Source organism: Hesperophylax consimilis, chromosome 9, assembly GCF_061612785.1.
Source record: "Hesperophylax consimilis isolate HC1 chromosome 9, BYU_Hcon_1.0, whole genome shotgun sequence".
Taxonomy (NCBI): domain Eukaryota; kingdom Metazoa; phylum Arthropoda; class Insecta; order Trichoptera; family Limnephilidae; genus Hesperophylax; species Hesperophylax consimilis.
In genome coordinates, this window is record NC_142844.1 from 26979994 (window position 1) to 27001603 (window position 21610).

A 21610-nucleotide genomic window follows, 5' to 3' on the forward strand; every position below is an offset into this window, starting at 1 on the left:
GATTTTCATTTCTGACACCTTGAATACCAAGTTAATTAAATTTCGTTAATATTAAATTATAATATCAACCGTTGATTAATGGGGCTGACAGATTACAGAGCCATACAATCCCAATGGGAATATATGGCGAGCGATATGATGACATAGGCCAAGCCACGAGAATATAGCTCGCTCAGAGCATGGTCTTTCACAGGCTTAAATGTGAAATTTGAATGGTGTCATGTCATTAACTACGTACTCTGCTGATAGCTGACTTCAATCTCGAAAGTTTAATAAGAAACCTGGAAAAAAAATGCTTTATATTCGCTAGCCCCCAACTGTACCTACTTCTTCTCCTACAACTTTAACCAGTGATTCCTGAGTTTTGAGTAAAAAAAGTGTCAATTTTTCTTTTTGTTTTCACTAAAAACATAAAAATCGGTAAGTATTGAACAGTTAGGGTGGGGTGAGGGGATGGGCTGTTACTCGACAGAGTGACTAGTGACGACATGTGAAAGAATGTTTTTGTCTCTTTTTGAAAAAAATAAATAAAAGCAAACAGCCATAAATTATGTAATTAATGAATGGAAAATAAGCATGGACTAAAAGCAGTGTACAATAGCAGTGTTTCTTGATTTTCCTACGTGCTTTTGAAACAATAGACAGGAACATATTATAAGGAATACATTAAAGTAAATACAACTAAATTAGTTTATAATAGTAGAGTAGCATCTCATTTAAATTACTGCTCTAGTGTCCTTTTCTTGTGCAATCAAACACATATAAAGAAATTGGAAATAATTCAAAATAGAGGTATGCGAGCAGTTTTATTGAATTGTAGCAGGTATTCTAAGATAATTATTATGCAGAAAAAAACTAGGAATGTTAAGTGTGAGACATCCAATAATTTACAATATCTTAATATTTATATTTAAGCTAAGATGCTCTCGAAATACATGTTTAAGAATTTAATTTTAATTTCGGAATACATGGCTACCCCACGAGAAGCTGTGGAGATTTTAGACTTCCAAAAACAAATTTGTCGGGAACCCAAAATAATCTCTATTTTAAAGGATTTAAGATTTTTAATGAATTACCGACAGATGTTAAAGAAGCTAAAAGCCTTGCTGCTTTTCGTGGGTTATGTCTAAATACTATAAAGATTAAGTTTTAGATGTATTGTAAAGTGTCCTTAATGTAATAAAAATAAGTTGCCAAAAGGTTTATAATAGATATAAAAATGTAATTTTTTTATAACTGAATAAAAACACACAAAAAATGTAAGAAATGCTCAAGTTTCCTGTATATTCTTAATTCAAATGTTGCTCATGTATGACAAAGAAAAAATAAATATATGTGTACGAACGGAATAAACAATCTGACCAGGCGGCATTTTCGTATTCAAAAGTTGCGTTGAATATTACCTCGAGGCTGACTAGAATAGGGGGCCTGAGCGTCTGACGAATTTAAGGTGTTAAGTTACCAAGCCAGTGCCGTGCCATAATAGAGCAACGACAGTTTGTAAATGACGGCGAGTATTGTTGATACCCGTTGCTACTGCTAATTTATATGTTGTTTTACCCCAAGCATATAAATAAACAGAGGGATTAGACATTAACTACTTTAAAAAGTGAAGTTTAGTTGGTGACAGCACTTACTTTGTAATTCGGCTGTTGCGCATCCAGACCCCTACTCTAGTCGGCCTTGCGTTTTTCTTTATGACGCATATAATCTTTGGGCGGGAAACAACTATATTCAACTTACAAACATTATGAAGACAATGTAAAGACAACTTGAAACTAGGTACAAAAGTTTAAAAACTACAGGCTGTCTCAGAACAGGAAACCGTAGTGAAGAGGACTGAAAAAATTTCAATTTATGCTTATATTTTACTTTATACCCACATCTTGTACAAACTTTGCAATTGAAACTAAAAAAATATATTTATTTTTTATAATAATCGAAAATAAAAAGTAATTTGTGTGTATTTTACGATGAAATTTTATTATTTGGCTTTTATTAGTGTTTTCCTAAATGTCTTTTTAAATCACGTTCGTTATGCGTGAGAAAAAAGTGTGATACATTCTTTAAAAAAAGAGTATTTAATGAAATAATGGTTTTGGTTGACTTGCACATTATTGTTTTTTTATTGTTGATAATAAGATAAGAACAATAAATATATTTTGTTAATTTATCACATAAACAATTTAATTTATTTTGTCAGATACACAATTTAATCACATAGACGTGTGATTAAAATTATTGTAAGGCACAGGCTTTGCCTTTGCGGGATATTTTTTATATTATCTTGTATTTTTATAAACTGTTTCTATACGTACAGGTAAATCATGAGTCCCTTGCTTGTATAGTGGTGTACTGGATGGATCAAAAAATTATTTAATTTAATAATAATTTTGTTTTGCTTAAGAAGCTGATGAATGAATATAAAAAGAAAATTGTCTAATGGAGTCGTGAGCCTAAATTTAAACGAAATTGATAAACTTCGCTGCGTACCCGGTATCTTTGGTCATTTGCAGGATAAGAGTGAACTCCTTACTTTTTTTAAACTTTCATTCTATCGGTGAGCACAAATAATACTTTATGATATTGTCATTTGATTTGCTTGTAAATATGTATAAAAAATTTAAATACAAAATAATTTTTAAAATCTTTAGCCTATGATGATTGCTCATAAAAAAGGTCAGGGTACTTAGAGCAGTTGAATTTTGGTACTCCACCAGGACTTGACAAGGAAGAAATTTTTCTCACTAAATTAATTTATTTGCGAAAACTCATTAGAAAAGTAATAGAATAGCATTAAATTTCCAAAAATGACAGACCTTGAGTGAAATTTATCATTTTTGTTATTTGTTTTTAGTAACTCCTTATTTATCCAACGTTTCGGACAGCATTGCAGTATCCATCATCAGGACAGATTAGCTGAGTTAGCGCAACACGGCATAACACCCCAAAAACAAAAATACTTTTGGTCGTGAAAATCTTAAATCATATTTGAAATTTATCATCATTATAGGTCGGTAGGTTTCTATGTTAACTATTTTATAGCAATAAATATATTTTTTAAATTCTTGATGCATGGCAATGAGAGTGGTATTTCTATGATGGCAATACTAATTACTAATCTGTCAAATCAAAATACCAAACCAACCTATAAATGTCGGAATTTTGATTCCCTACTAGAAATATTTAGTTTTTATTGTGAAATACAACAAAATACGATGTTTCGGTGTTTTTTAAGAAACTTTAATACTCCAGCTATTCGTAGGTTCACTACTGGAAATAAAATGTTGGCTGTGATGCCCCCAAAAAAGGATCAACCGATTACTAAAAGAGGACCGGTGACATGGAGGAGTGCGGGAATCACAGCCGCTATTGGCATCGGTTTGGTGGGCTTCATGGTGTATGTTAAGAATGAAAAAGACACGGCTATTGCAAAAGAACGCAAGCGCCAACTCGGCAAGGCCTCAATAGGCGGCGAGTTTGAACTGATAGATAGTGAGGTAATACATCCACTTATTATAAAATATTCTTATCTTTCGGTAAAAAAAAAATCCTGAAATTATCTGCCGGTCAATTCTCTTTCAGGTAGAACACTATTCGTTAGGACATGACTCCCAGATGTAGAAGTTTCAATTTGACATGTTTGATCATATAATAAATTACCTGGAAAAGATTTTTGTGTATTACAGTGCACAGTGCTTCTCAAATAAACTCTTTATTATTTCAGTCAAAACTTCGCTCCAGCAAAGAATTTCTTGGGAAATGGCTCCTGATTTACTTTGGTTTTACACACTGCCCAGATATTTGCCCCGATGAACTAGAAAAGATGTCCGCCGTCATTGATATGCTGGGTATGTCCCAAACACCATTTAAATAGTTTACTTTCATTGCTTCACATTGGTTTGTGGACTTTACTTTAGATGTCATATGGAACATTAATAAATGTAGATTTTAATATGAGAGTATTTTTCAGATAAAGAAAAAAACGTTCCAACAATTCAGCCGTTATTTATTTCCGTGGACCCAACAAGAGACTCACCTGGAGTAGTTGGAAAGTGAGTATACAAGCTCTATATGAAATTGAGTATTGTTCGAATTGTCATGTAGATTCTACAGGCTTAATGTTTCTGTATTATTATCTAAAGGTACGTGAAAGAGTTCTCCAGCAGACTGCTCGGTCTGACGGGAACCGTGGAACAGGTGGAGAAGGCCTGCAAGGCTTACCGAGTCTACTTCAGCGCTGGGCCCAAGGATTCTGACCAAGACTACATTGTGAGTTCTCACCTACTTTCTTAACAACCCTCAAAGTGTTAACTAACTATCAAATGGGTAAGCAGAGAGGATGGACCCCCAAAGAACTCAGTCTTGGCACATTCCTTGCTTCATTCGTTTTCATACATTCCATGTTATTCTGACTCTTGAAATGGCCCGACTCAAGTGTTGGGTTCACTTGATTGTGTCATCTTTCTGTCTTCACTGTCACGTCATGTATTCTCCTTTCTTCGTTTATTCGTTCTGCATGCCCAAACCAGCTAAGTGTCCCATTCTATGCTTACATTATTGCACATTTCTCCAAGCGACCCAAATTTAGTTGGTCTGTTAAATTTATTTACAACTAGTTGTACCTTGCCACGCGTTGCTGTGACACAGTCTGTCTGTGCAGATAGAGAAACAATAGCGCGTGTTGTTTTTATGTCCAACAAATGGCACTGTTTAAAAAAAAAAAAAAAAACACAATTTTACCTGTAACAGGTAACATCTATATAAAAACACATATGTATTGGAATGCAATATTGTGTCAAAATTTCAAAGCAATCGGTGAAGAAGTTTCAGAGATTTAAGATTTTGAGCAAACAAACATTTACATTTTTATTTATGTAGATTAGTGGACCTGGCAATGCTTCCCCATTGTCTTCCTCTGGCATTCCTGCTGTGCAAACCACTCTCTAAACACTCCTGGCACTAATGAGAACAAACTTTGAATATTCAGCAAAGTCGGTCAGGGTAGTTTTTGATCTGTAGAGCACACACATGCGAACATTGCTTTTTATTTACATATATAGATTTTTGAATATTGTGGTGAAATGTTTCGGTCCTCACACAATATTCATCTCTATGTGCTGGTGGTAGATGCTACAATTTATTAGCTTGTGGCCTTCTTATATAGATTAAAAATTGTTTTTCCGTTCCGAGTAAATATTGTTGATATAAGTTAATTTGTACTTACAACTAATTATACCTTCGTCAAGATATCGATTGTGTAATTATAAAATAATTTTCCTTTACCTCAGTAGGAATTTAAAATTGCATAAAGAACTCATTACGCACGGAAGTCAATGCAGTTGTAGCACGGAATACACTGTGACGCCCGGCTGACGATCGAGCTTTCAATCTGTAGTATTTGAAAATTTTTAAAATGAAATTGCAATATTTGATGAAATTCTTCTAATTTCCAGGTGGACCACACGATTATCATGTACCTGGTGAACCCAGATGGAGAGTTTGTGGATTATTATGGCCAAACTAAAACTGCAAGTGAAATGATGGAGTCCATAATCATCAACATTTCCAAGTATGAGAAGTTGACCAACCCCAGCTGGTGGTGATAACTGCTGCATGCGGTCATCCTCGCATTAGTTTACTTTATTCAAAGTTCCACGCTCTTTAATATGTATAAGTTAAGACTATCTGTCAATGTAAAATATGTTTTTATTAATATGGTTTGGCCATAAATATGTACATGTATTAATTTTCAATTTGAAATGCACATCTAGCCTAAATATTAATCCTACCCAATTTTTTTTATTTACAGTACAAACTCACTAATCTGTCCATTATTCCAAAAATCGGGCAAGTGTTCCACTGAGCCTTTATGCGGAAAAATAGCATTATCGAAACAACACTGTTTTTGTGCAAATTCATTTAAATTACACGCCATAAATCCATCTATGTTCAATGTTCACACCAAAGTGTTTTAAAATTTCAACTACAGATGGCAGTATGTACAAGGCCTAGAGTTAAAGAGTTGCCGTAGGAATTTTAAAAGCGCTTAATATCTCAGAACACACTTTCACATAATGCTGTTTTTCCGGATAAGGGCTCAATTAGTGAAGACTGCAGACTACTGCATTTGACATACAAATACTGACTAAATTATATAGCTTGTTGTGCTTTTAACTAGTAAAAATAATGGCAGATTATAGTAGTTGTCAGATAATCGAGTAGCAGATTACTGTGAGAGTACTGTATAAAATTTAGTTAGTTAGGTAGCAACATATGGCAGCTGTTGCAAATGTAATTCTAATTTGAATACAATAGGTACATAATGGCTAACAAAGCAACATGTGTTTGAACTGGTAATACACTTTTGTCAAACATTGTGGACTAGTTTCTTCTTATTGGCATACTTATTTGTAAAAATAAAACTAACAATTTCTCTACAAAAGCATTAATACATAAGTAGGAATGATTGAGATATAAGTGATTGAATAGACTGGGATTTCAAATGTATTATTTCCTCTATTTTTTTTTACGTTCTTGTGTTGATTATTTCAACAATAATAAATAAATATTTAAACAATTTGTTTTAGTAGTTTTCCTGTTGAATATATTATATTTTTAATATCGTTTAGAAATTATGAGATCCCAAATATTGACAAGTTCAGGTTTTGTTATGTAGCATCAACATACTATAATGCCACTTGTATGTGCATACATTATCTAAATAATACAAACATAACAATTTATTTTTATAAAAATACGGTTTATCTTCAATAAAATTTATTTCTTATAAATTTTCTACAAATTAGGAAATTTTATAGAACACAAAATGGCACTTAGACGAATTGGCCCTAAATTATTCAAAGAAAACGGGTTAAATAAATACATATAAACCTATTTTCCATTCGTCGCATTGGCTAACTTGATAGTTAAGTAGTAGATATGGGCAGATTCATTCATGATAGATTTCAGTGTTTTTTTTTTAAAAAAAGAAAGACAAACATTGCAGGGATACAAATAACCTGACAATTTTTGAAATTCTCCTACTACCACCACAGCAAGCGGAAAATTTTGCTGGTGTTGTGATGGGGGACTTAGCCAGTGCGAGGAATTGAACATACTACGCCTGGGTGGGACCCAAACGCAATTTCAACTCAGCCACTGAACACCAGTTTGATTCACCACAATCGGTGAATTTGTTAATTTCATTTTGAACTTGGCTGAAAACGGCCAAAACGATTTCCGTCAGTTATGAAGAATGCAATCATTGAATGAATGATCTTTTAAACCCAAGACTAAATGACAATAATATCACAATGTGCAGAAGGTAGAACAATTTGGTGACCTGATTGACTTATTGACTATCAGTGTTGAGTTCACTGATGGTGACTTGACTAGGAAGGAGATGCCCGGTGGTGAAGCGCAACAGAGTTGGGTCGATCTGAAACAGTTTCTCTTGCGACATATGCGTGTTGGTGATGATGGTACCGATGTTGCCGCCGGCATCAGCCGTTAGAGTCACCATCTTGACGTCGTTAGCCGTCTGCTGACGAATAATACTGACTTCTCCATTCGTGTTTGCCACGGCGACAAAATTAAGAGTATTACTTGATAAGGAGAGAGCACTTCCCACGTTTATGGCTTGAGACTCCTGGAGGGCCATATCCGAGGATTCTAGTTTGATGTCTTCTTGGAGGAGAGGTTCGCAGCTTCCTTTGGTGTCTTCTGGTAATTCTTTGGGCATGTTTTTGAGGAGTTTCCGCAGTTCGGGGGCGGAGGGCTCCGGAAGGTCTGTGAGGGAGGCTATGTCGGTGACTTTGTGTGAACGGATGAGATGTCTTTTGAGGTAGCTTGAAGTAGCACAGCCCTTTCGGCATATTATACAGATGAACGGTCTCTCTCCTGAAAAAATTTCATACGGTCATATTAAAATTACATTAATAGCTCTACAATTTCAATTCCACTCCCACGGGCATGATTAGCAGCGAACATGTTTCAAACAAATTTCTTTCCTGAGGTGTTATTCCATTAGTAAATATGTAGTGATTCTGTGGTACCTGTGTGTATCCGAGTGTGCTGCTGCAATTGGCCCGGGGTGGTGAAGCCCTTGGAGCAGACGGAGCACACGAAGGGCTTCTCGCCTGTGTGGGTGCGCATGTGCGCCGTCATGTCGTGGCGGGCAAACCTAGTAACACCAAACAACAAGGTAAGGTTATATCTACCAGTACTGGGCGTTGAAGATTATTTCATCCAACACCAATGTGATTTATCACTGCCCGATATTTAAAGTTAAACTCAGTGAAACCGTTTTCTATCTCTTTTATTATTTTATAACCTAGTATTATCTACACACATTATTATTATAATCGTAAAGCAATTAACATTGTAAAATATATTTATTAGTAGGTAGGTAAGTACATAAACCTAATATTTTTCGTCATATTGTTTACTGAAAACATACACATACTCCTTTCTACTAACACCACCTATTTAAACTTATAACATACTTAGAATTATTAATAAATGCCATTTTACCAAATTCAATTACTTTACTTAATAAGTATTTGCACTTCGGAAGTAAAACAATAATTATTAATATGTAAACTTAAAAACAGATAGAATATAAATGTAACAAGCCAGTACAATCAAACTAAACATGGAAGAGATTGACACACGTCACTAACTAACAAAAAGCGATTGACACATGTCACTTACTAACAAAAAGAGAATGACACACGTCACTGACTAACAAAAAGCGATTGACACATGTCACTTACTAACAAAAAGAGATTGACACACGTCACTAACTAACAAAAATAATAAATAACAGTCTCAATAGTATTAGAGAATCCCTTCTAACAGGAGATACCCCAGACACCCAATAATAATCTTGTAATAACGTTGAAAGTTGAAACTCTGGAGGATGTTGGGCCCGTTGAAAATATTAGTAATGATAAAAAATAATGACGCTAAAACAGCTAACAACTATTTTCTGCTCGCCATTGATAGATTTGCTTGATCCTTGGCGCTACACATGTTGTTGTTGTAACTGAAAACATGTTATATTTTTTTTCTAAAATTCGGTTTTTTGTTTGAAGATTTTCATTGGATTTACATATTAATTAAAATAATTGAATTTGGTAAAATAACATTTATTAATAACTAGCTGACATATACTCGGCGTTCCTCGGAGACCTTTCTTTACTTTCTATAAATATAATATGCATGTTTTATATATATAAACCTTCCGGAAGAAATTCTCTAAATGAGTGTTGGGAAGTAAGAGCTTCATAGATGAACGCACAGATGGCAGTGCATAGAGCTTGCGTGGAAGTCCGCAAGATGGAGCCAGTGGCCAGTAGTCGCCAGGGCCAGTGGTAAGGTTCTCAGAGAAACTTACTGTTTCAGATTCCAACTAGCCAGCTACTAGTTAGGTCGACTATTGAGTCACCATTATAAAACGAGGAGTATTAATAAATCCCTGATTAATCTAAAAGAACCATTTACTTATAAACTCCTTCCAAGACGAGTTGGAGAACTGTTTGTACGAACACAACAGATAGTGAAAACCCTAGCAAAATTCGTTGCTTAGTTTAGAAGAACTGAAATTTCCTGAAAATCTTCATACAAAATATCAATTTTGAAAAAAAAAAAGTTTTGGACTGAACAACATGTATAATGCCGAATTTTTCAAACTTGGCCACTATATCACACACAAAGGTCACGAGCCATTGGTAGGAAGGTACAAAACCAAAAGACCATTCCAAATTTCGCATGATATCATTCAAGAAATGTATACTGTTAACCCTTTTTTTATTAGGCGTTACTGTTAAAAACAATAGGTGTATAGCCAGTTGAATGACTGACTGTTATAGTAAATATAATGATATTTGTATTTGCCTAGGTGTCATTTTCCAACTGTTAATGCAAGTTTTGCAAGTATGCAAGTAAATATATATATCTATTGTTTCCAACGGCTAGTTATATTTTGACGCAGGTTTTTCACTTATAATGGTGAAAGTAGGAGGAAATAAAATATTGTTCTGTTGTTCGCAACCCGAAAATTTTTGTCTTTTTTTTTAGATAAAATAAAATAATTAATGTAATATTTTATTCTTCATGTCACTTGTACTTGAAAACGTACAGTCGAACCAACCAGTCTAATTAATGTCGTTCTCATTAAATAATTAACGCAACACTACATGGTATCAGGAATAGGTAGTTATTGCCTATTATAATGTGTGAGTTAAGTTAGTTATTGCATTTTACGACCAAATGGGCTATGGTGTGCTGGCGATGTGTGCACAGGCCAGAATCTGAATGGTTCCGAACTTAGCCGCCCGTAGCTAGGTGGCTTCAGTCGCCACCCGCTGCTAACAGAATAACTTTCAATAGAATAGGACGTCAGTCCTACAACATTACTTTTGTAATTCTTATCGTAAATAAAAAAAATTGTAATCTTGACGAACCATTAGAATATCATTGAAGACCCACAATTCACTACACAAGGAATCTGATTATTTATTTGTAATTAAAAGAAATTGCACCTATTTAACCCCTGGAGCAAGTTTGAGGGATATTTCTCCCAGCCTCATAAAAGTAATTTTGATTCATTCATTGAGATTCTTGATTTATACAGTGTTAAAAAGAGAGAACACCACGCTATGTATTTGCATTTAAAAGTTTAATTGACGCTCCTGAAAATTTTGAAATAATTCTATGAAACAATATTTGTCAGGGTTTGTAAATTTTTCAATAAATATTTTTATAATGTAAAAAAGTGGGGTGACAGATTTGTCAATAAAATATTTTTTTTAGTTTTGTGTCAAGTGGTAATTACAGTTCACATCGGGAAGCGACTTTTAAACTTTTGTGTTAAAATTTTTATTTTATTTTAATTGCTTAATATTGATTTGTATATGAAAGAGTCTTTCATCTGCTTTAAAAAACAGTATTTTTATTATTTTTAAATATGTTCTAAAATTTATCTGGAATCAAATGGAAAATGTAAATATTTGCCACGCAATCTGCATTTTGAGAGGTTCGCAAGAGAAATAAATTGCAAAATATAGAGGTTCTTGGGCTTCTTAACCACATCATCTGATTCTATACTTCTTTACATCAAAAGTGGTAGTAGAGGTAAATGTAGTTTACCTCCGCTCGCAGATCTTGCAGGTGTAGGGCTTCTCCCCGGTGTGGATGCGCTTGTGGGTGGTGAGTGCCGAGGAGCTGGAGAACTTCTTGCTGCAGAAGTCACAGTGATATGGCTTTTCTCCTGAGGAATACCACAATACATTGTAATATTGTGCAATAAAGATAGAAAAATTTCAATTTATCTGTAATATTTATATATCTTAGAACAGGTCCCAGGTGATTTCTTATAAAAATATGTAGTCAAAAAGCTAAGCAGTTAATGTGTTGATCATTCTCTCCGTTCTGATCATTTAAAAGTTCTTACGGGGAATTTTAAATGGCAGACGTATTAAAGACTTGAAAGGTACTGACTGGTGTGTGTGCGCATGTGCAGGGAGAGGTTGGAGGACTGCACGAAGGCGTTGCCGCAGACGGAGCAGATGAAGGGCTTCTCCCCGGTGTGGGTGCGGATGTGTGTGGTCAGGGTGGACTCGTGCTTGAATCTGGAAAAAATAAAATTCATTTAAGTAAATATAAGTCTGGTGTCTAAATGTGTGAATTTGATAGTTGTGTATAGGACATGTAGTCATCTTCAAGTGTAATTAGTATATTATACCTCTTATCGCATGTGGTGCAGGCGTGCGGCTTCAAGTCGCTATGTATCTTCATGTGGGAGTTGAGCAGGCGCGAGTCGATAAAGCCCTTGCCGCACTCGGAGCAGATCCATGGCCGCTCGCCGGTGTGCTTGCGCTCGTGGATGTTCAGCGAGTGCCGGTCAAAGTACCTGAGATGGGAAATTAAATATTTAATTACTATTCTCAGGAAAAATTGCAAAAATTTATTTTTTTAATATAAAAATACAAACTACTGGAAGAAGGCACTGCTTTTCAGTTGATCACAATTTGTTTAAAAGCTAAAATCGCACCGTACTGGGTGCTAAATACAGTTGCAAGGTTTGAAAACTCTCCAGAGCAATCAAGAAGTCTGCTAACGCAACTCAAAATGTGATTGGTTTATTGGTAATGGTGACCATACACCGATAGCTTTTAGCACAGTTTATATATTAGTCCTTTCCAAAAAGGATTTACACACTTGTTATGAATCCCCTCCATAGCAAAATGTCAAACATTAAATATGGCATTGATCGTCAGTTTGATGGTTATCACATGATGAGAGTTTGAAATAACCCAACTATGTAGTACAAATAGTTACCAAGATACTGTTGGTATGAGTACCTGTCTATTGTCTACGAAGACCTACTCTTACATTGTTGTCAATGCAAACTACTTTGTATTGTCTCAGTATGTATATCCGCCAGCTGTCACTTGTAAAATGATTGTCGAATGAGTGGTCCAATAAATAATACTACATTATTTATTATTATTTATTTATTTTTACATTAGACACATTTAAAGCAGATATAACAGTAATAACATAGCATTATGAGAGCATATATTTAAAATGAGTAGGTACAAGTGTTATTACGTTTTGTTAGGTCGAATTTAGTTCCTAGCTAGGCAGATTGCCTGTTCTAAGGAACCAAATATTTGTGAAATGCCAAATGTAATTTAATTTTTTTTTTTTTAAAATTAAGTATACTTATAATTGTTTAGTACTTATAATATTATAATTGTGTTTGGATTCTTCACCACAATATAACAGACACAATTAGACAGAGTAACAAAGCTTTAACTTACGCCTTCCCACACTGGCTGCAGACGTGTTTTCGTTCTCGCGTCTCTCCCGTGTGGCGGCGGAAGTGCCGCGTGAGCGATCCCATCTCCGGAAAGCCCTTGTGACAGATGCGGCACTTGTGCGGCTTGTCCGATAAGTGTGTTCGGACATGGCGCTTCAGCTGCATGCTGGCTGGAAGGGGAAAATTCAGTTTTATTACTGATATATTTAATATTCAGTACATTGATAAATAGACTATTAATAAAAAAAAATAAAAATCACAAGAAATTAAAAGGTACCATGATCTTGAGAATCTAACAGAGTATGAAATCATTGTAAGTTTCTAAAGGTCCCAAAGACTGCAATGGACTGGCCATCAGTGGCGGCTAGCTCTAAGAAGCGTTGGAGCAACGAACCAAAATTTCTAAAAATAATAATTATCAACCGATAATAATATAATCGAAAATCAAAGCAAATAAGAGTAATAAAAGTATTAACACATTTCGGCCGGGTATTTTTTGCGCTGGCGCTATGCTGAGTCCGGGCGAAAATAAAGGTCCCGTGCGAATTTCTTTAAATTGTTTTAAATCGCTGTATCTTTGAAAATAATTAAAATATTTTAATAAAAAATTCTACATAGTAACTCAGCATACCCAAGCTATAAAAGTACTAAACGAAAATCGAATATTGTTTGAAATGCAACTCAATTAACCTTGTAATATGTTTATTACGGTCCGCCTATCGGTATTTGCTCATATGTACCTACTTTCTTTAAATACGCCCGACATCTCTCACTTGCTTGCACATAGGAGTTGAGTGGGTGCGGAACGGAGAAAGAGATTCGAATCGGGTTTCACGGTCATCAAAACCCTCATTCCAGGAATTGAATTATTTCACTAGCAAACTTATTGAACTTTTACATTTTATGCTTGTTACTTAATAGTTTTGTTTGAGTTTTTGTACTTTAAATATTCTTACTTTTGTTGATGGCAACGTTATGCTGTATATATGAAAAAATAAAAATATACTATTCTTTTGTTGAAATACTGACGTAAACGAAAGGCACGAAAATAAATTTAAAAAAAGACTTGCATTACGATTCGATAATTGTGTACATATAGTTGGGACCTTTACAAAGCGATTGGTATATAATATTCATGTAAAAACATTGAATAATTCCGTCTTTTCTGCGATTGAAATGAGGCCGGCGCAAAGGTAGAAATACCCTACCCGGCCTTAAGCATCAATCGACCGAACGGGTAAGATTACCTTTCCCGGCTGAAGTGTGTTAAGTTATGCTAAGTAAATGCAAGGCTCAAAATTTTTGTTATTTGTATCACATGTCATAAGTCACATGGTGCGAGCGAATTCCATATAGCTCATTGAGAAACTTTACCCGGAAACATCAATTATTATCTATATGTGCAGAGCATGGAAGTCGACCACAGTATTGAAATTTCTCCAAAAAAGAAACAGCTCTCGCCAATGCCTCGTAAACTCTTCGGTGAGATGGCGCCACTTTAGTTTACAGTTCGCATACCGATCATTCCAGAAGGTATGGATAGAATGGCAATATTTTTAGCGCACTCACATTTTTAGAGTACAAGCCGCCACTGCTGGTCATGTGGAAAGAATGCCAGACGACATAGGATACTGAAAATCATGACCGATTGGGTTACCCAGTGGAAACGACTTAGAGGCAGACCAAGGACAACATGGATTGGAAAAAGATTGAAGCAGGATGGGAAGACCTGAGGACTGGAGAAGAATGGTTATGAACCAGCTGGTGAAGAATATTTGTGGAAGAGACCAAACCTCACCCAGATATAAGGTGAATATCTCCACTGAGTATATGTACTAGAAGTTCTGTGCCCCGCATCCGAAAAACTATGTTTCTAGTTTTCTCTTATTTAATAACACCAAAAGATTTGTAAATAGGTACTCACAAATTAAATACCTACCTACTCAAAAATCTTTTATTATATAATGTAACAAAGAAGGAAGTATCCAATATGTCCAAAGAAATGTCATTATCTAAATGAAAATTATTCTTTTTTCAAACTTTCTTCAGGCACCTGCCTGAATATTGAAAAAATGCAAATAAGATTATCCAAATAACACGACGATTTCACCCTTGAAAAAAGAATCTTTGCTGAACCATTAAAACGGCCACCATCATGAAACTGAACGTACAAACAAAACAGACGAAATGCAAAATGGTCGATAACAGAACTGCTCAGTGTTACAAAAATGTATGACTATGCTATATGGGCCTGCGTGGTCGAGGGGAAAGGCTCTTGACTAGCAATACAGAGGTCGAGGGTTCAAATCCCATTTTTACAAAGTACATTTTATTCGATTAAGTTGTGTTATTACACAACTCATTCATTAAAAATAATATATACAATAAGACCTCTATTTAGAATTGAAATGTTACTTGAAATGGCTTTTGCCATGTTTAGTGATCAAATCTGAATAGCCAGGTACTCCCTCCCCCCTCCCTCTTCCCCATATCACTCCCATCCCCACTATCTTCAGCCTCAAAATATATCCGATTGGGGATGCCATAGTCTCACTGGCTCCAGACGGTTGGAACCAGTTGGAAATATATATATTCGACCGGTCAGTGCCTGAGTTGGCATCGCGTTTGGATTCCACCCAGGCATAATGTGTTGAATCCCTCGGCTGGCTCCTCCATCACAACACAAGCAACATTTTCCACTTACTGTGATGGTAGTAGGAGATTTCCAAATACTGTGCAACAACCTGGGAATGTTTGTCTTTCTTTAAAACAAAATAAATAAATATATATACACTAGGAATGCTGTAAATAGGAGAATAAAATGTCATTTGAGAGACTTGTGCCGAAATATAAAGTATGAAGAAAAGCTGACTGACTGTGAAACTCTTTATTGCAATGGCGGCACACGAAGCGGCCGAGGGCGCTCTCGTGCACCGAGGAGTGTATGGTCAGGTCACCCTGGCAGCCGAAGGTCAGGTGGCACAGCGGGCACGGCACCCGGAAGCCCTCCGGCTGCTGGGACTGCTCCATGCTCATGCTGTCTGGTGGCTGCGAGGGCTTGGAGTGCTTGCGCACGTGCCGTCGCAAGTCGCCCGACTCTATGAAACCCTGGAGATTTAAGGTAGGATGGTGAAATATCTTCACGAGATAAAGCAGAAAAAGCCAGATAATAATATTGTTTTTCGGTCCTTTGAAATATGAAATCCTAAATATATGGTTTTCCTACAAATTTTTGGCATTGCATATACACTGCATAAATAGTACAATTATAACGTCTTAGGCTTTATTACCTGTAATTGTTATAAATAAATGTACAAATTATATATAAATAAATAAATAAATAAATGACTTTGGTTTTTTAAAAAGAGACGAAGAGTAATGAGGAAAGAAAATTCCCACTCACCTTTCGGCATATAGTACATTGGAATGGTTTTACATCTAGATGAATTCTTTCATGACGGTTTAATTTACGCTGATCTGCAACAAACATTACGTTCATTAGGACATCAGCAAAAGTACTGCATACGAGATAATTAAAAATATAAAACAATTGATCAAATACTTGAAAATCCTTTTCCACAAGAGAAACATTGAAAGTCTAGAGTTTCAGGTTTAGGTTCATCGGGGGAGCTGAAAAAGAAATGTTTAAAAGGGATTAGTAATAAGTTGTCATCGATTAACTGTTACAATAGATTACAAGACAAGATGCTAAAATAATATTTTTCTAACACTGCACCTGTTGTCACAATTATCCAGAAAGTCATCCATATCTTCGACTTTAACAGTCTGCTTGTATTTCAAAGGTGGCGTCACTTTTCTAACTTTACGGGATGCTCTGTTCTCAGTGCGATCACTTGGATTTGGTTTTCTTAAGACTGTAAAGTAAACTATATTTGAATAAATCATATTCTCAACATAACCACAAAATCAGTAAAATACATATATCTAATTTGGGTGCCACCCAGGTCCTCGTTCACAACACAATTTTCCGGTTACTGTGGTGGTAGTAGGAGATTTTCAAATATTGTCAGGTTATTCGTAACCCGGGAATGTTTGTCTTTCTTAAAAAAAAAAAAAGTCACTGTTTTTTTATCCCATGCGCTTTACCATTGGGTATAAAAATAATACAATATGTGTACTAACATTTCTTTAGTTTGTTTCCTCTTCTTTTCAGATGATGCCTGATGCTTTGGTCTGGGTTTATGCTAATTGAGGAATTGTTGGTAATGGTCAAGTGTCTCTTTGGGAACAGGCCTCTGTCATTTTTGGGTTGTGAACTGTCCGAAGAATGCTTAAATAATACTATTGTAGGGGAACAATTATTATTTTTGAAACCCCCTTCTAAATATTCTGAGAATCTGTCGGGCGGATCTTCTGCTTTATCTATAACTATTTTTGGCTCATTTTCATCATGAGATTTTTGCCTGAAAACAAAGGGAATAAATTAGTTAACAAAAAATGATGGTTTAATTTTGAAAACATTGCAGAATCTTTTAGTGCATAAATCAGTAAATAATTTGATTTTATTACCGCATCTACAGTTTATTGTTGAAGATGGTTGTTGGATTTTGAATTGAGAATATGTTTGGTTCCTACGGTCATGTACTTTTCCAGAGTACCTACCTTCCCTAAGTATCCCTGCTTAGTTTGAAACTATTTGAAAAATGGAACAGAAGAAAGTGAAAAATCGAGTTGTTTCGTTTTTGAGCCAAAAAGAAAGAAAATGATTGTTTTCAAAACTGGTTGGTGTCTTTTGTTTTGAAGAAAATATTGTTATATCGTTGGAGTAAGTGCAATACTGCGGAATAACCATTTTTAAAAATGTTCAGGAGGGACCAAAACTGTCTAGGGATATATGCACTCTTGCTTGCTTATGCACTGGGGACGGTTCATTTGCAGTATTGGCTGTAACCGAGTGCAAGCAGTCTATTGGTCAGTTTCAAAATTTGAAAGAACCAATCAATGCGGTTTGTGCTGTTCAACTGAAAGCGCCCAAAAAACATATTTGTTATTTTCTCGAATTCCTCCAGCATATGTTCTTGTGGCAAGTGATTTGGTTATCTTTTTCCTCCCATTCCTTGTTTGTAACACATCAATTTTCACCCAATTATGTCGAACATCATTGTCGATTTTACAGTCCATTTACAAGTTCATCTGAAGCAGTATAATTCTCATGCACTTTTGGATGCAACAATGGTCTATGAGCTGTTCAACATGTTTTTACAATAAATAGGATAAGATTTTCGGTAGCAAAAGCAGTGTCGTCGAATGCTGTTTTAATATGTTTTATTTTTTTTTTATTTTTTTTTTTATAGTGAATACCTCACAAGAGTCCCAACTGCTCCCGTCTGGAGCCAGTGAGACTATGGCATCCCCAATTGGGGGATGTTGTGAGGCTGAAGGTAAGTGGGGAAGGGAAAGAGGAAGGTGGGGAAGTACCTGGCTATTCAGATCTAGTCACTAAACACGGCTAAAGCCATTTGGAGCAACGTTTCAATTCTGAATGGTGGTCTTACACCAGGGCGATACTGGTAGTATCTTCCACTCTGGAACGTGCCGCAAATATACTATATATTATTTTAATTAATTAATTGTGAAATAACACAAATTAATCAAATAAAATTTATTTGCGCACGCCGGGTTCGAACCCGCGACCTTCGGAATGGCAGTCCAATGCGTTACCACTGGACTATGCCGGCCGTCCTATCTTTCAACAGAAACAAAAGGGTTTCCTGGATTCAGCGTGGACTCAATGAGTTTGCACAGCTGCTTGAAAGTGAAGCACTTGCCCACCAGGTCCATGCACTCCGCATTCACTCAGCAGACAGTCATCGAGGATAGCTAGAAACACTTATTACTGAATATATACTGACTCTGGAGTAGTGACGGGATGGATGGCTTGGGGCTCGTCCTTCATGCCTTGCAGGTGCCCCTGGGACACGAGGCAACGCAGCATGGACTCGGAGCGCTCACACAGCTGCTTGAACGTGAAGCACTTGCCCACCAGTTCCATGCACTCTGCACACACGCTCTCCGGCAGGCCATCGCCGAAGGATAGCTGGAAATACAAAAATTGGAAGGATAGTTCTGTCGTAATCTCTCTCTCTTTCTCATAAATGACACATATTGTCTTCATCACTTACTACATAACTCATATTATCTAAAATGATTTTACTGTGCACAAGATGACACTTGACATTCAAAATAAGAGAATAATTACTGTCTACATCTGATTTCCAAAAACTTTTTTTTTATGTTTATAATTTATTGAGTTTATATTACAACTCTGTTTAAGGAACGCCTCATCCAATACGCAGAAATTATTAATAAAAGCATTGAAATAGGTTCTTGGGCTAGTTTTTTTTAATTAAAAAGAAACTAAGAAGTTACTATACAAAATAGGTTCTTTGGTTGCGTTTTATTAAAAAAGAAAAGTGAAAAAAAATAAAATGGATATTCGGAAGAGTAAATATTTACCTAACGGCCGCACTTTTATTAGGCACAGATTATGGAAATTACACTTCGTTTCAATTTAATTACTACAAGAAACAACTATTTACGTTGGGAGAGATGGTAAAAGACGCATTAAAATACCAATTTTATTCAATCAATCTTCAAAATTTCCCTTATAAAACAATCTAAACTATGCTACAATTTTCGACTTCTTTTTAATATGGAGTGACATTTTTGAAAGCTTCATTTAATCCAAATATGCATAAATGACTTAATGAACCCAAACTAAGAACCTATTTTGTGCTTGTAAATAGTTTCCTTAAAAGTGCGGCGGTTAGGTAAATAATTACCGTGAAACATTAAAAAATCATATAATTAATTTTTGGAGACGATTTGAGCTGTACTATTGAATGAAAACTGACTTCCTGCGTCCGATTGTAAGTTAATAACATGGTATTATATTATTTACGTATTGAAATAAAAGTAAACAAACCTGAACTGAAGCAAATGACATCAACATTTCGCCAACGGTTTCCACTTCCCAGGTCTCAAATAAAGAATGCATACTCGGCTTTTCACACAAGCAAGTTCGGCAAACTTTGGAGATTGGAGTTGCATCAATTGATACATATTTATCAAATTCCATGGGAATCTGGATTTCAATCTCCTCGACAGGAATAGAAGATCCATCGTTGTTATGATCTAAGTCTGACGTTCCGACTACGAGGATTCGATCCAGCCGTGTACCGTTTACATTGATGCTACCCACCACGGCCGACTGTAAAGACTCATTTAAAGCAACATTTATATCATTTTCATCTTCCTGGAGAATTATTTCACTCATTTTTATGCTACATTTATAAATAAATAAACAAATAATTGCGTCGACGCCACGCTTACGCACTTTCAAAGATATAGCGAAAATAAAATGGCGTTTGACAGATACAAGAATGTTGCTGCTGAGAAAAATATTTAGTTATTGAATATTGTAGTCACAAAATGTCAAGTACCTATTTACTCCGGAAAAAATACACGAGAAAACAGACGTGGAAAATTAATAGTGACAATTTCCAGTATTTACACACAGATAGTTTGATTAAAAAATTTGTCACGAGTGACTTAAAAAGGCTCAGCTTTTATTCGAGATCAGTTCGTTATTAAAATTGACATAACTACACTAACTATTTTAGTTGTTTGTGTTCTCAGATCATACATCTATGACGTGTGGCTTATTTTATATAATACCAGTGGACCCCGCAATGTTTCGCTATTGCTAATGTCTTTCTCGAGCGTCTCCGACTTCTTCCACCATTAGCTACTGTATACCACAATGCGCCACAATGCTACTGTCAAAAAACTACATTACATCAACTTTAATTCCATTCCGCATCCCATTCCTGTGCAGAGATATTGCGTTAAGTATTCCTCGGGTGTCCCCGACTTCTACTACTATTCAAACCACTCTCTAAACACTCCTGGCACTAATGAGAACAAATTTTGAAATTTTCATCGATATCGGTTGACTACTTTTCGAGTCTTCCGAACACAAACATGTGCAGGCTGATTTTTTTATACATTACAGATATCTTTGAAATCATAGACAATAAACACAAGGCATAACCACTATTCCCAATAAGCAAATAAATAAAAAAGGCAAAGTTAACTGTACGCATGAAGTCTCTTGTGACTTGTTTTCTGACATCTTGTCTAACTCTTTCGTCGCGTTGAAGTTATTGACAATTTTACATATGAGTCGTTCAGAACCTACGAGGATCAAGTCCATTTTTTATCAAACAGAGTTCATGGTGAATCATGACACTAAAAATTATTTTATCAATTTATTCAGAGCTAACAAGCCTCAAGTCGCTTTAATACGAGCGCAACAGAAGGCGCATGAAGGCGCTAGTCGCCTAAGATTTTGAGCGATTTCGAGATTATTTTGTACCATAATGAATCAAGTTCAGTGTTTAAATTTTGACGGGTTTTGACTTCTGCGTTGTGCTGTGTATACGTCAAAATATGGACTCATATGGGATGAGACGGAAGGTGGAACAGGATCTCAATAAATTTCTTCAATTCTGGCCAAACACTTCAAGATCCTATAGTGGTTATCTTGACAATCGACCAGGCACTCCTTTCGGTTGAATGATTGACTTTGGAGTAATTGAGTCAGCTGTTAGAAAGTTTTCTCACATTCAGACATGGAGATGGGATATTCGAAGTTATGAATATTACGGCAACTAATATTGCATTTACCAAGAATCTTGAAGAAATGCTGGACAAATAAGAAAAGGGATAATGAAGGCAAACCTGCGAAGTGATTAGAAA

At 35.6% G+C, this 21610-nt stretch overlaps 2 protein-coding genes across 3 annotated transcripts; one reads left to right on the top strand and one right to left on the bottom strand.

Annotated features, from left to right (window-relative positions):
• Window positions 1–3130: 3130 nt before the first annotated feature.
• Window positions 3131–6208, top strand: Scox (Synthesis of cytochrome c oxidase). The gene is made up of 5 exons (XM_089635863.1): window positions 3131–3500; window positions 3728–3851; window positions 3974–4055; window positions 4146–4272; window positions 5457–6208. The coding sequence occupies exons 1-5, from the start codon at window positions 3219–3221 to the stop codon at window positions 5604–5606; spliced, it is 765 nt and encodes a 254-aa protein (XP_089491989.1). The 5' UTR covers window positions 3131–3218; the 3' UTR covers window positions 5607–6208.
• Window positions 6209–6617: 409 nt separating this feature from the next.
• On the bottom strand, window positions 6618–20190 carry LOC149421164 (uncharacterized). 2 transcript variants are annotated; one of them, XM_089635852.1, is made up of 13 exons: window positions 19776–20190; window positions 18703–18887; window positions 16973–17253; window positions 16566–16704; window positions 16392–16459; window positions 16233–16306; window positions 15706–15937; window positions 12831–12999; window positions 11750–11917; window positions 11506–11636; window positions 11155–11275; window positions 8058–8185; window positions 6618–7902 (listed from the first exon to the last, which is right to left on the bottom strand). In XM_089635852.1, exons 1-13 carry the CDS (start codon window positions 20124–20126, stop codon window positions 7355–7357), a joined length of 2595 nt encoding a protein of 864 aa, XP_089491978.1. In that variant the 5' UTR covers window positions 20127–20190; the 3' UTR covers window positions 6618–7354. The 2 variants fall into 2 exon arrangements, with proteins under 2 accessions (XP_089491978.1, XP_089491977.1); XM_089635851.1 differs by having other exon boundaries at window positions 16566–16716.
• Window positions 20191–21610: the final 1420 nt, after the last annotated feature.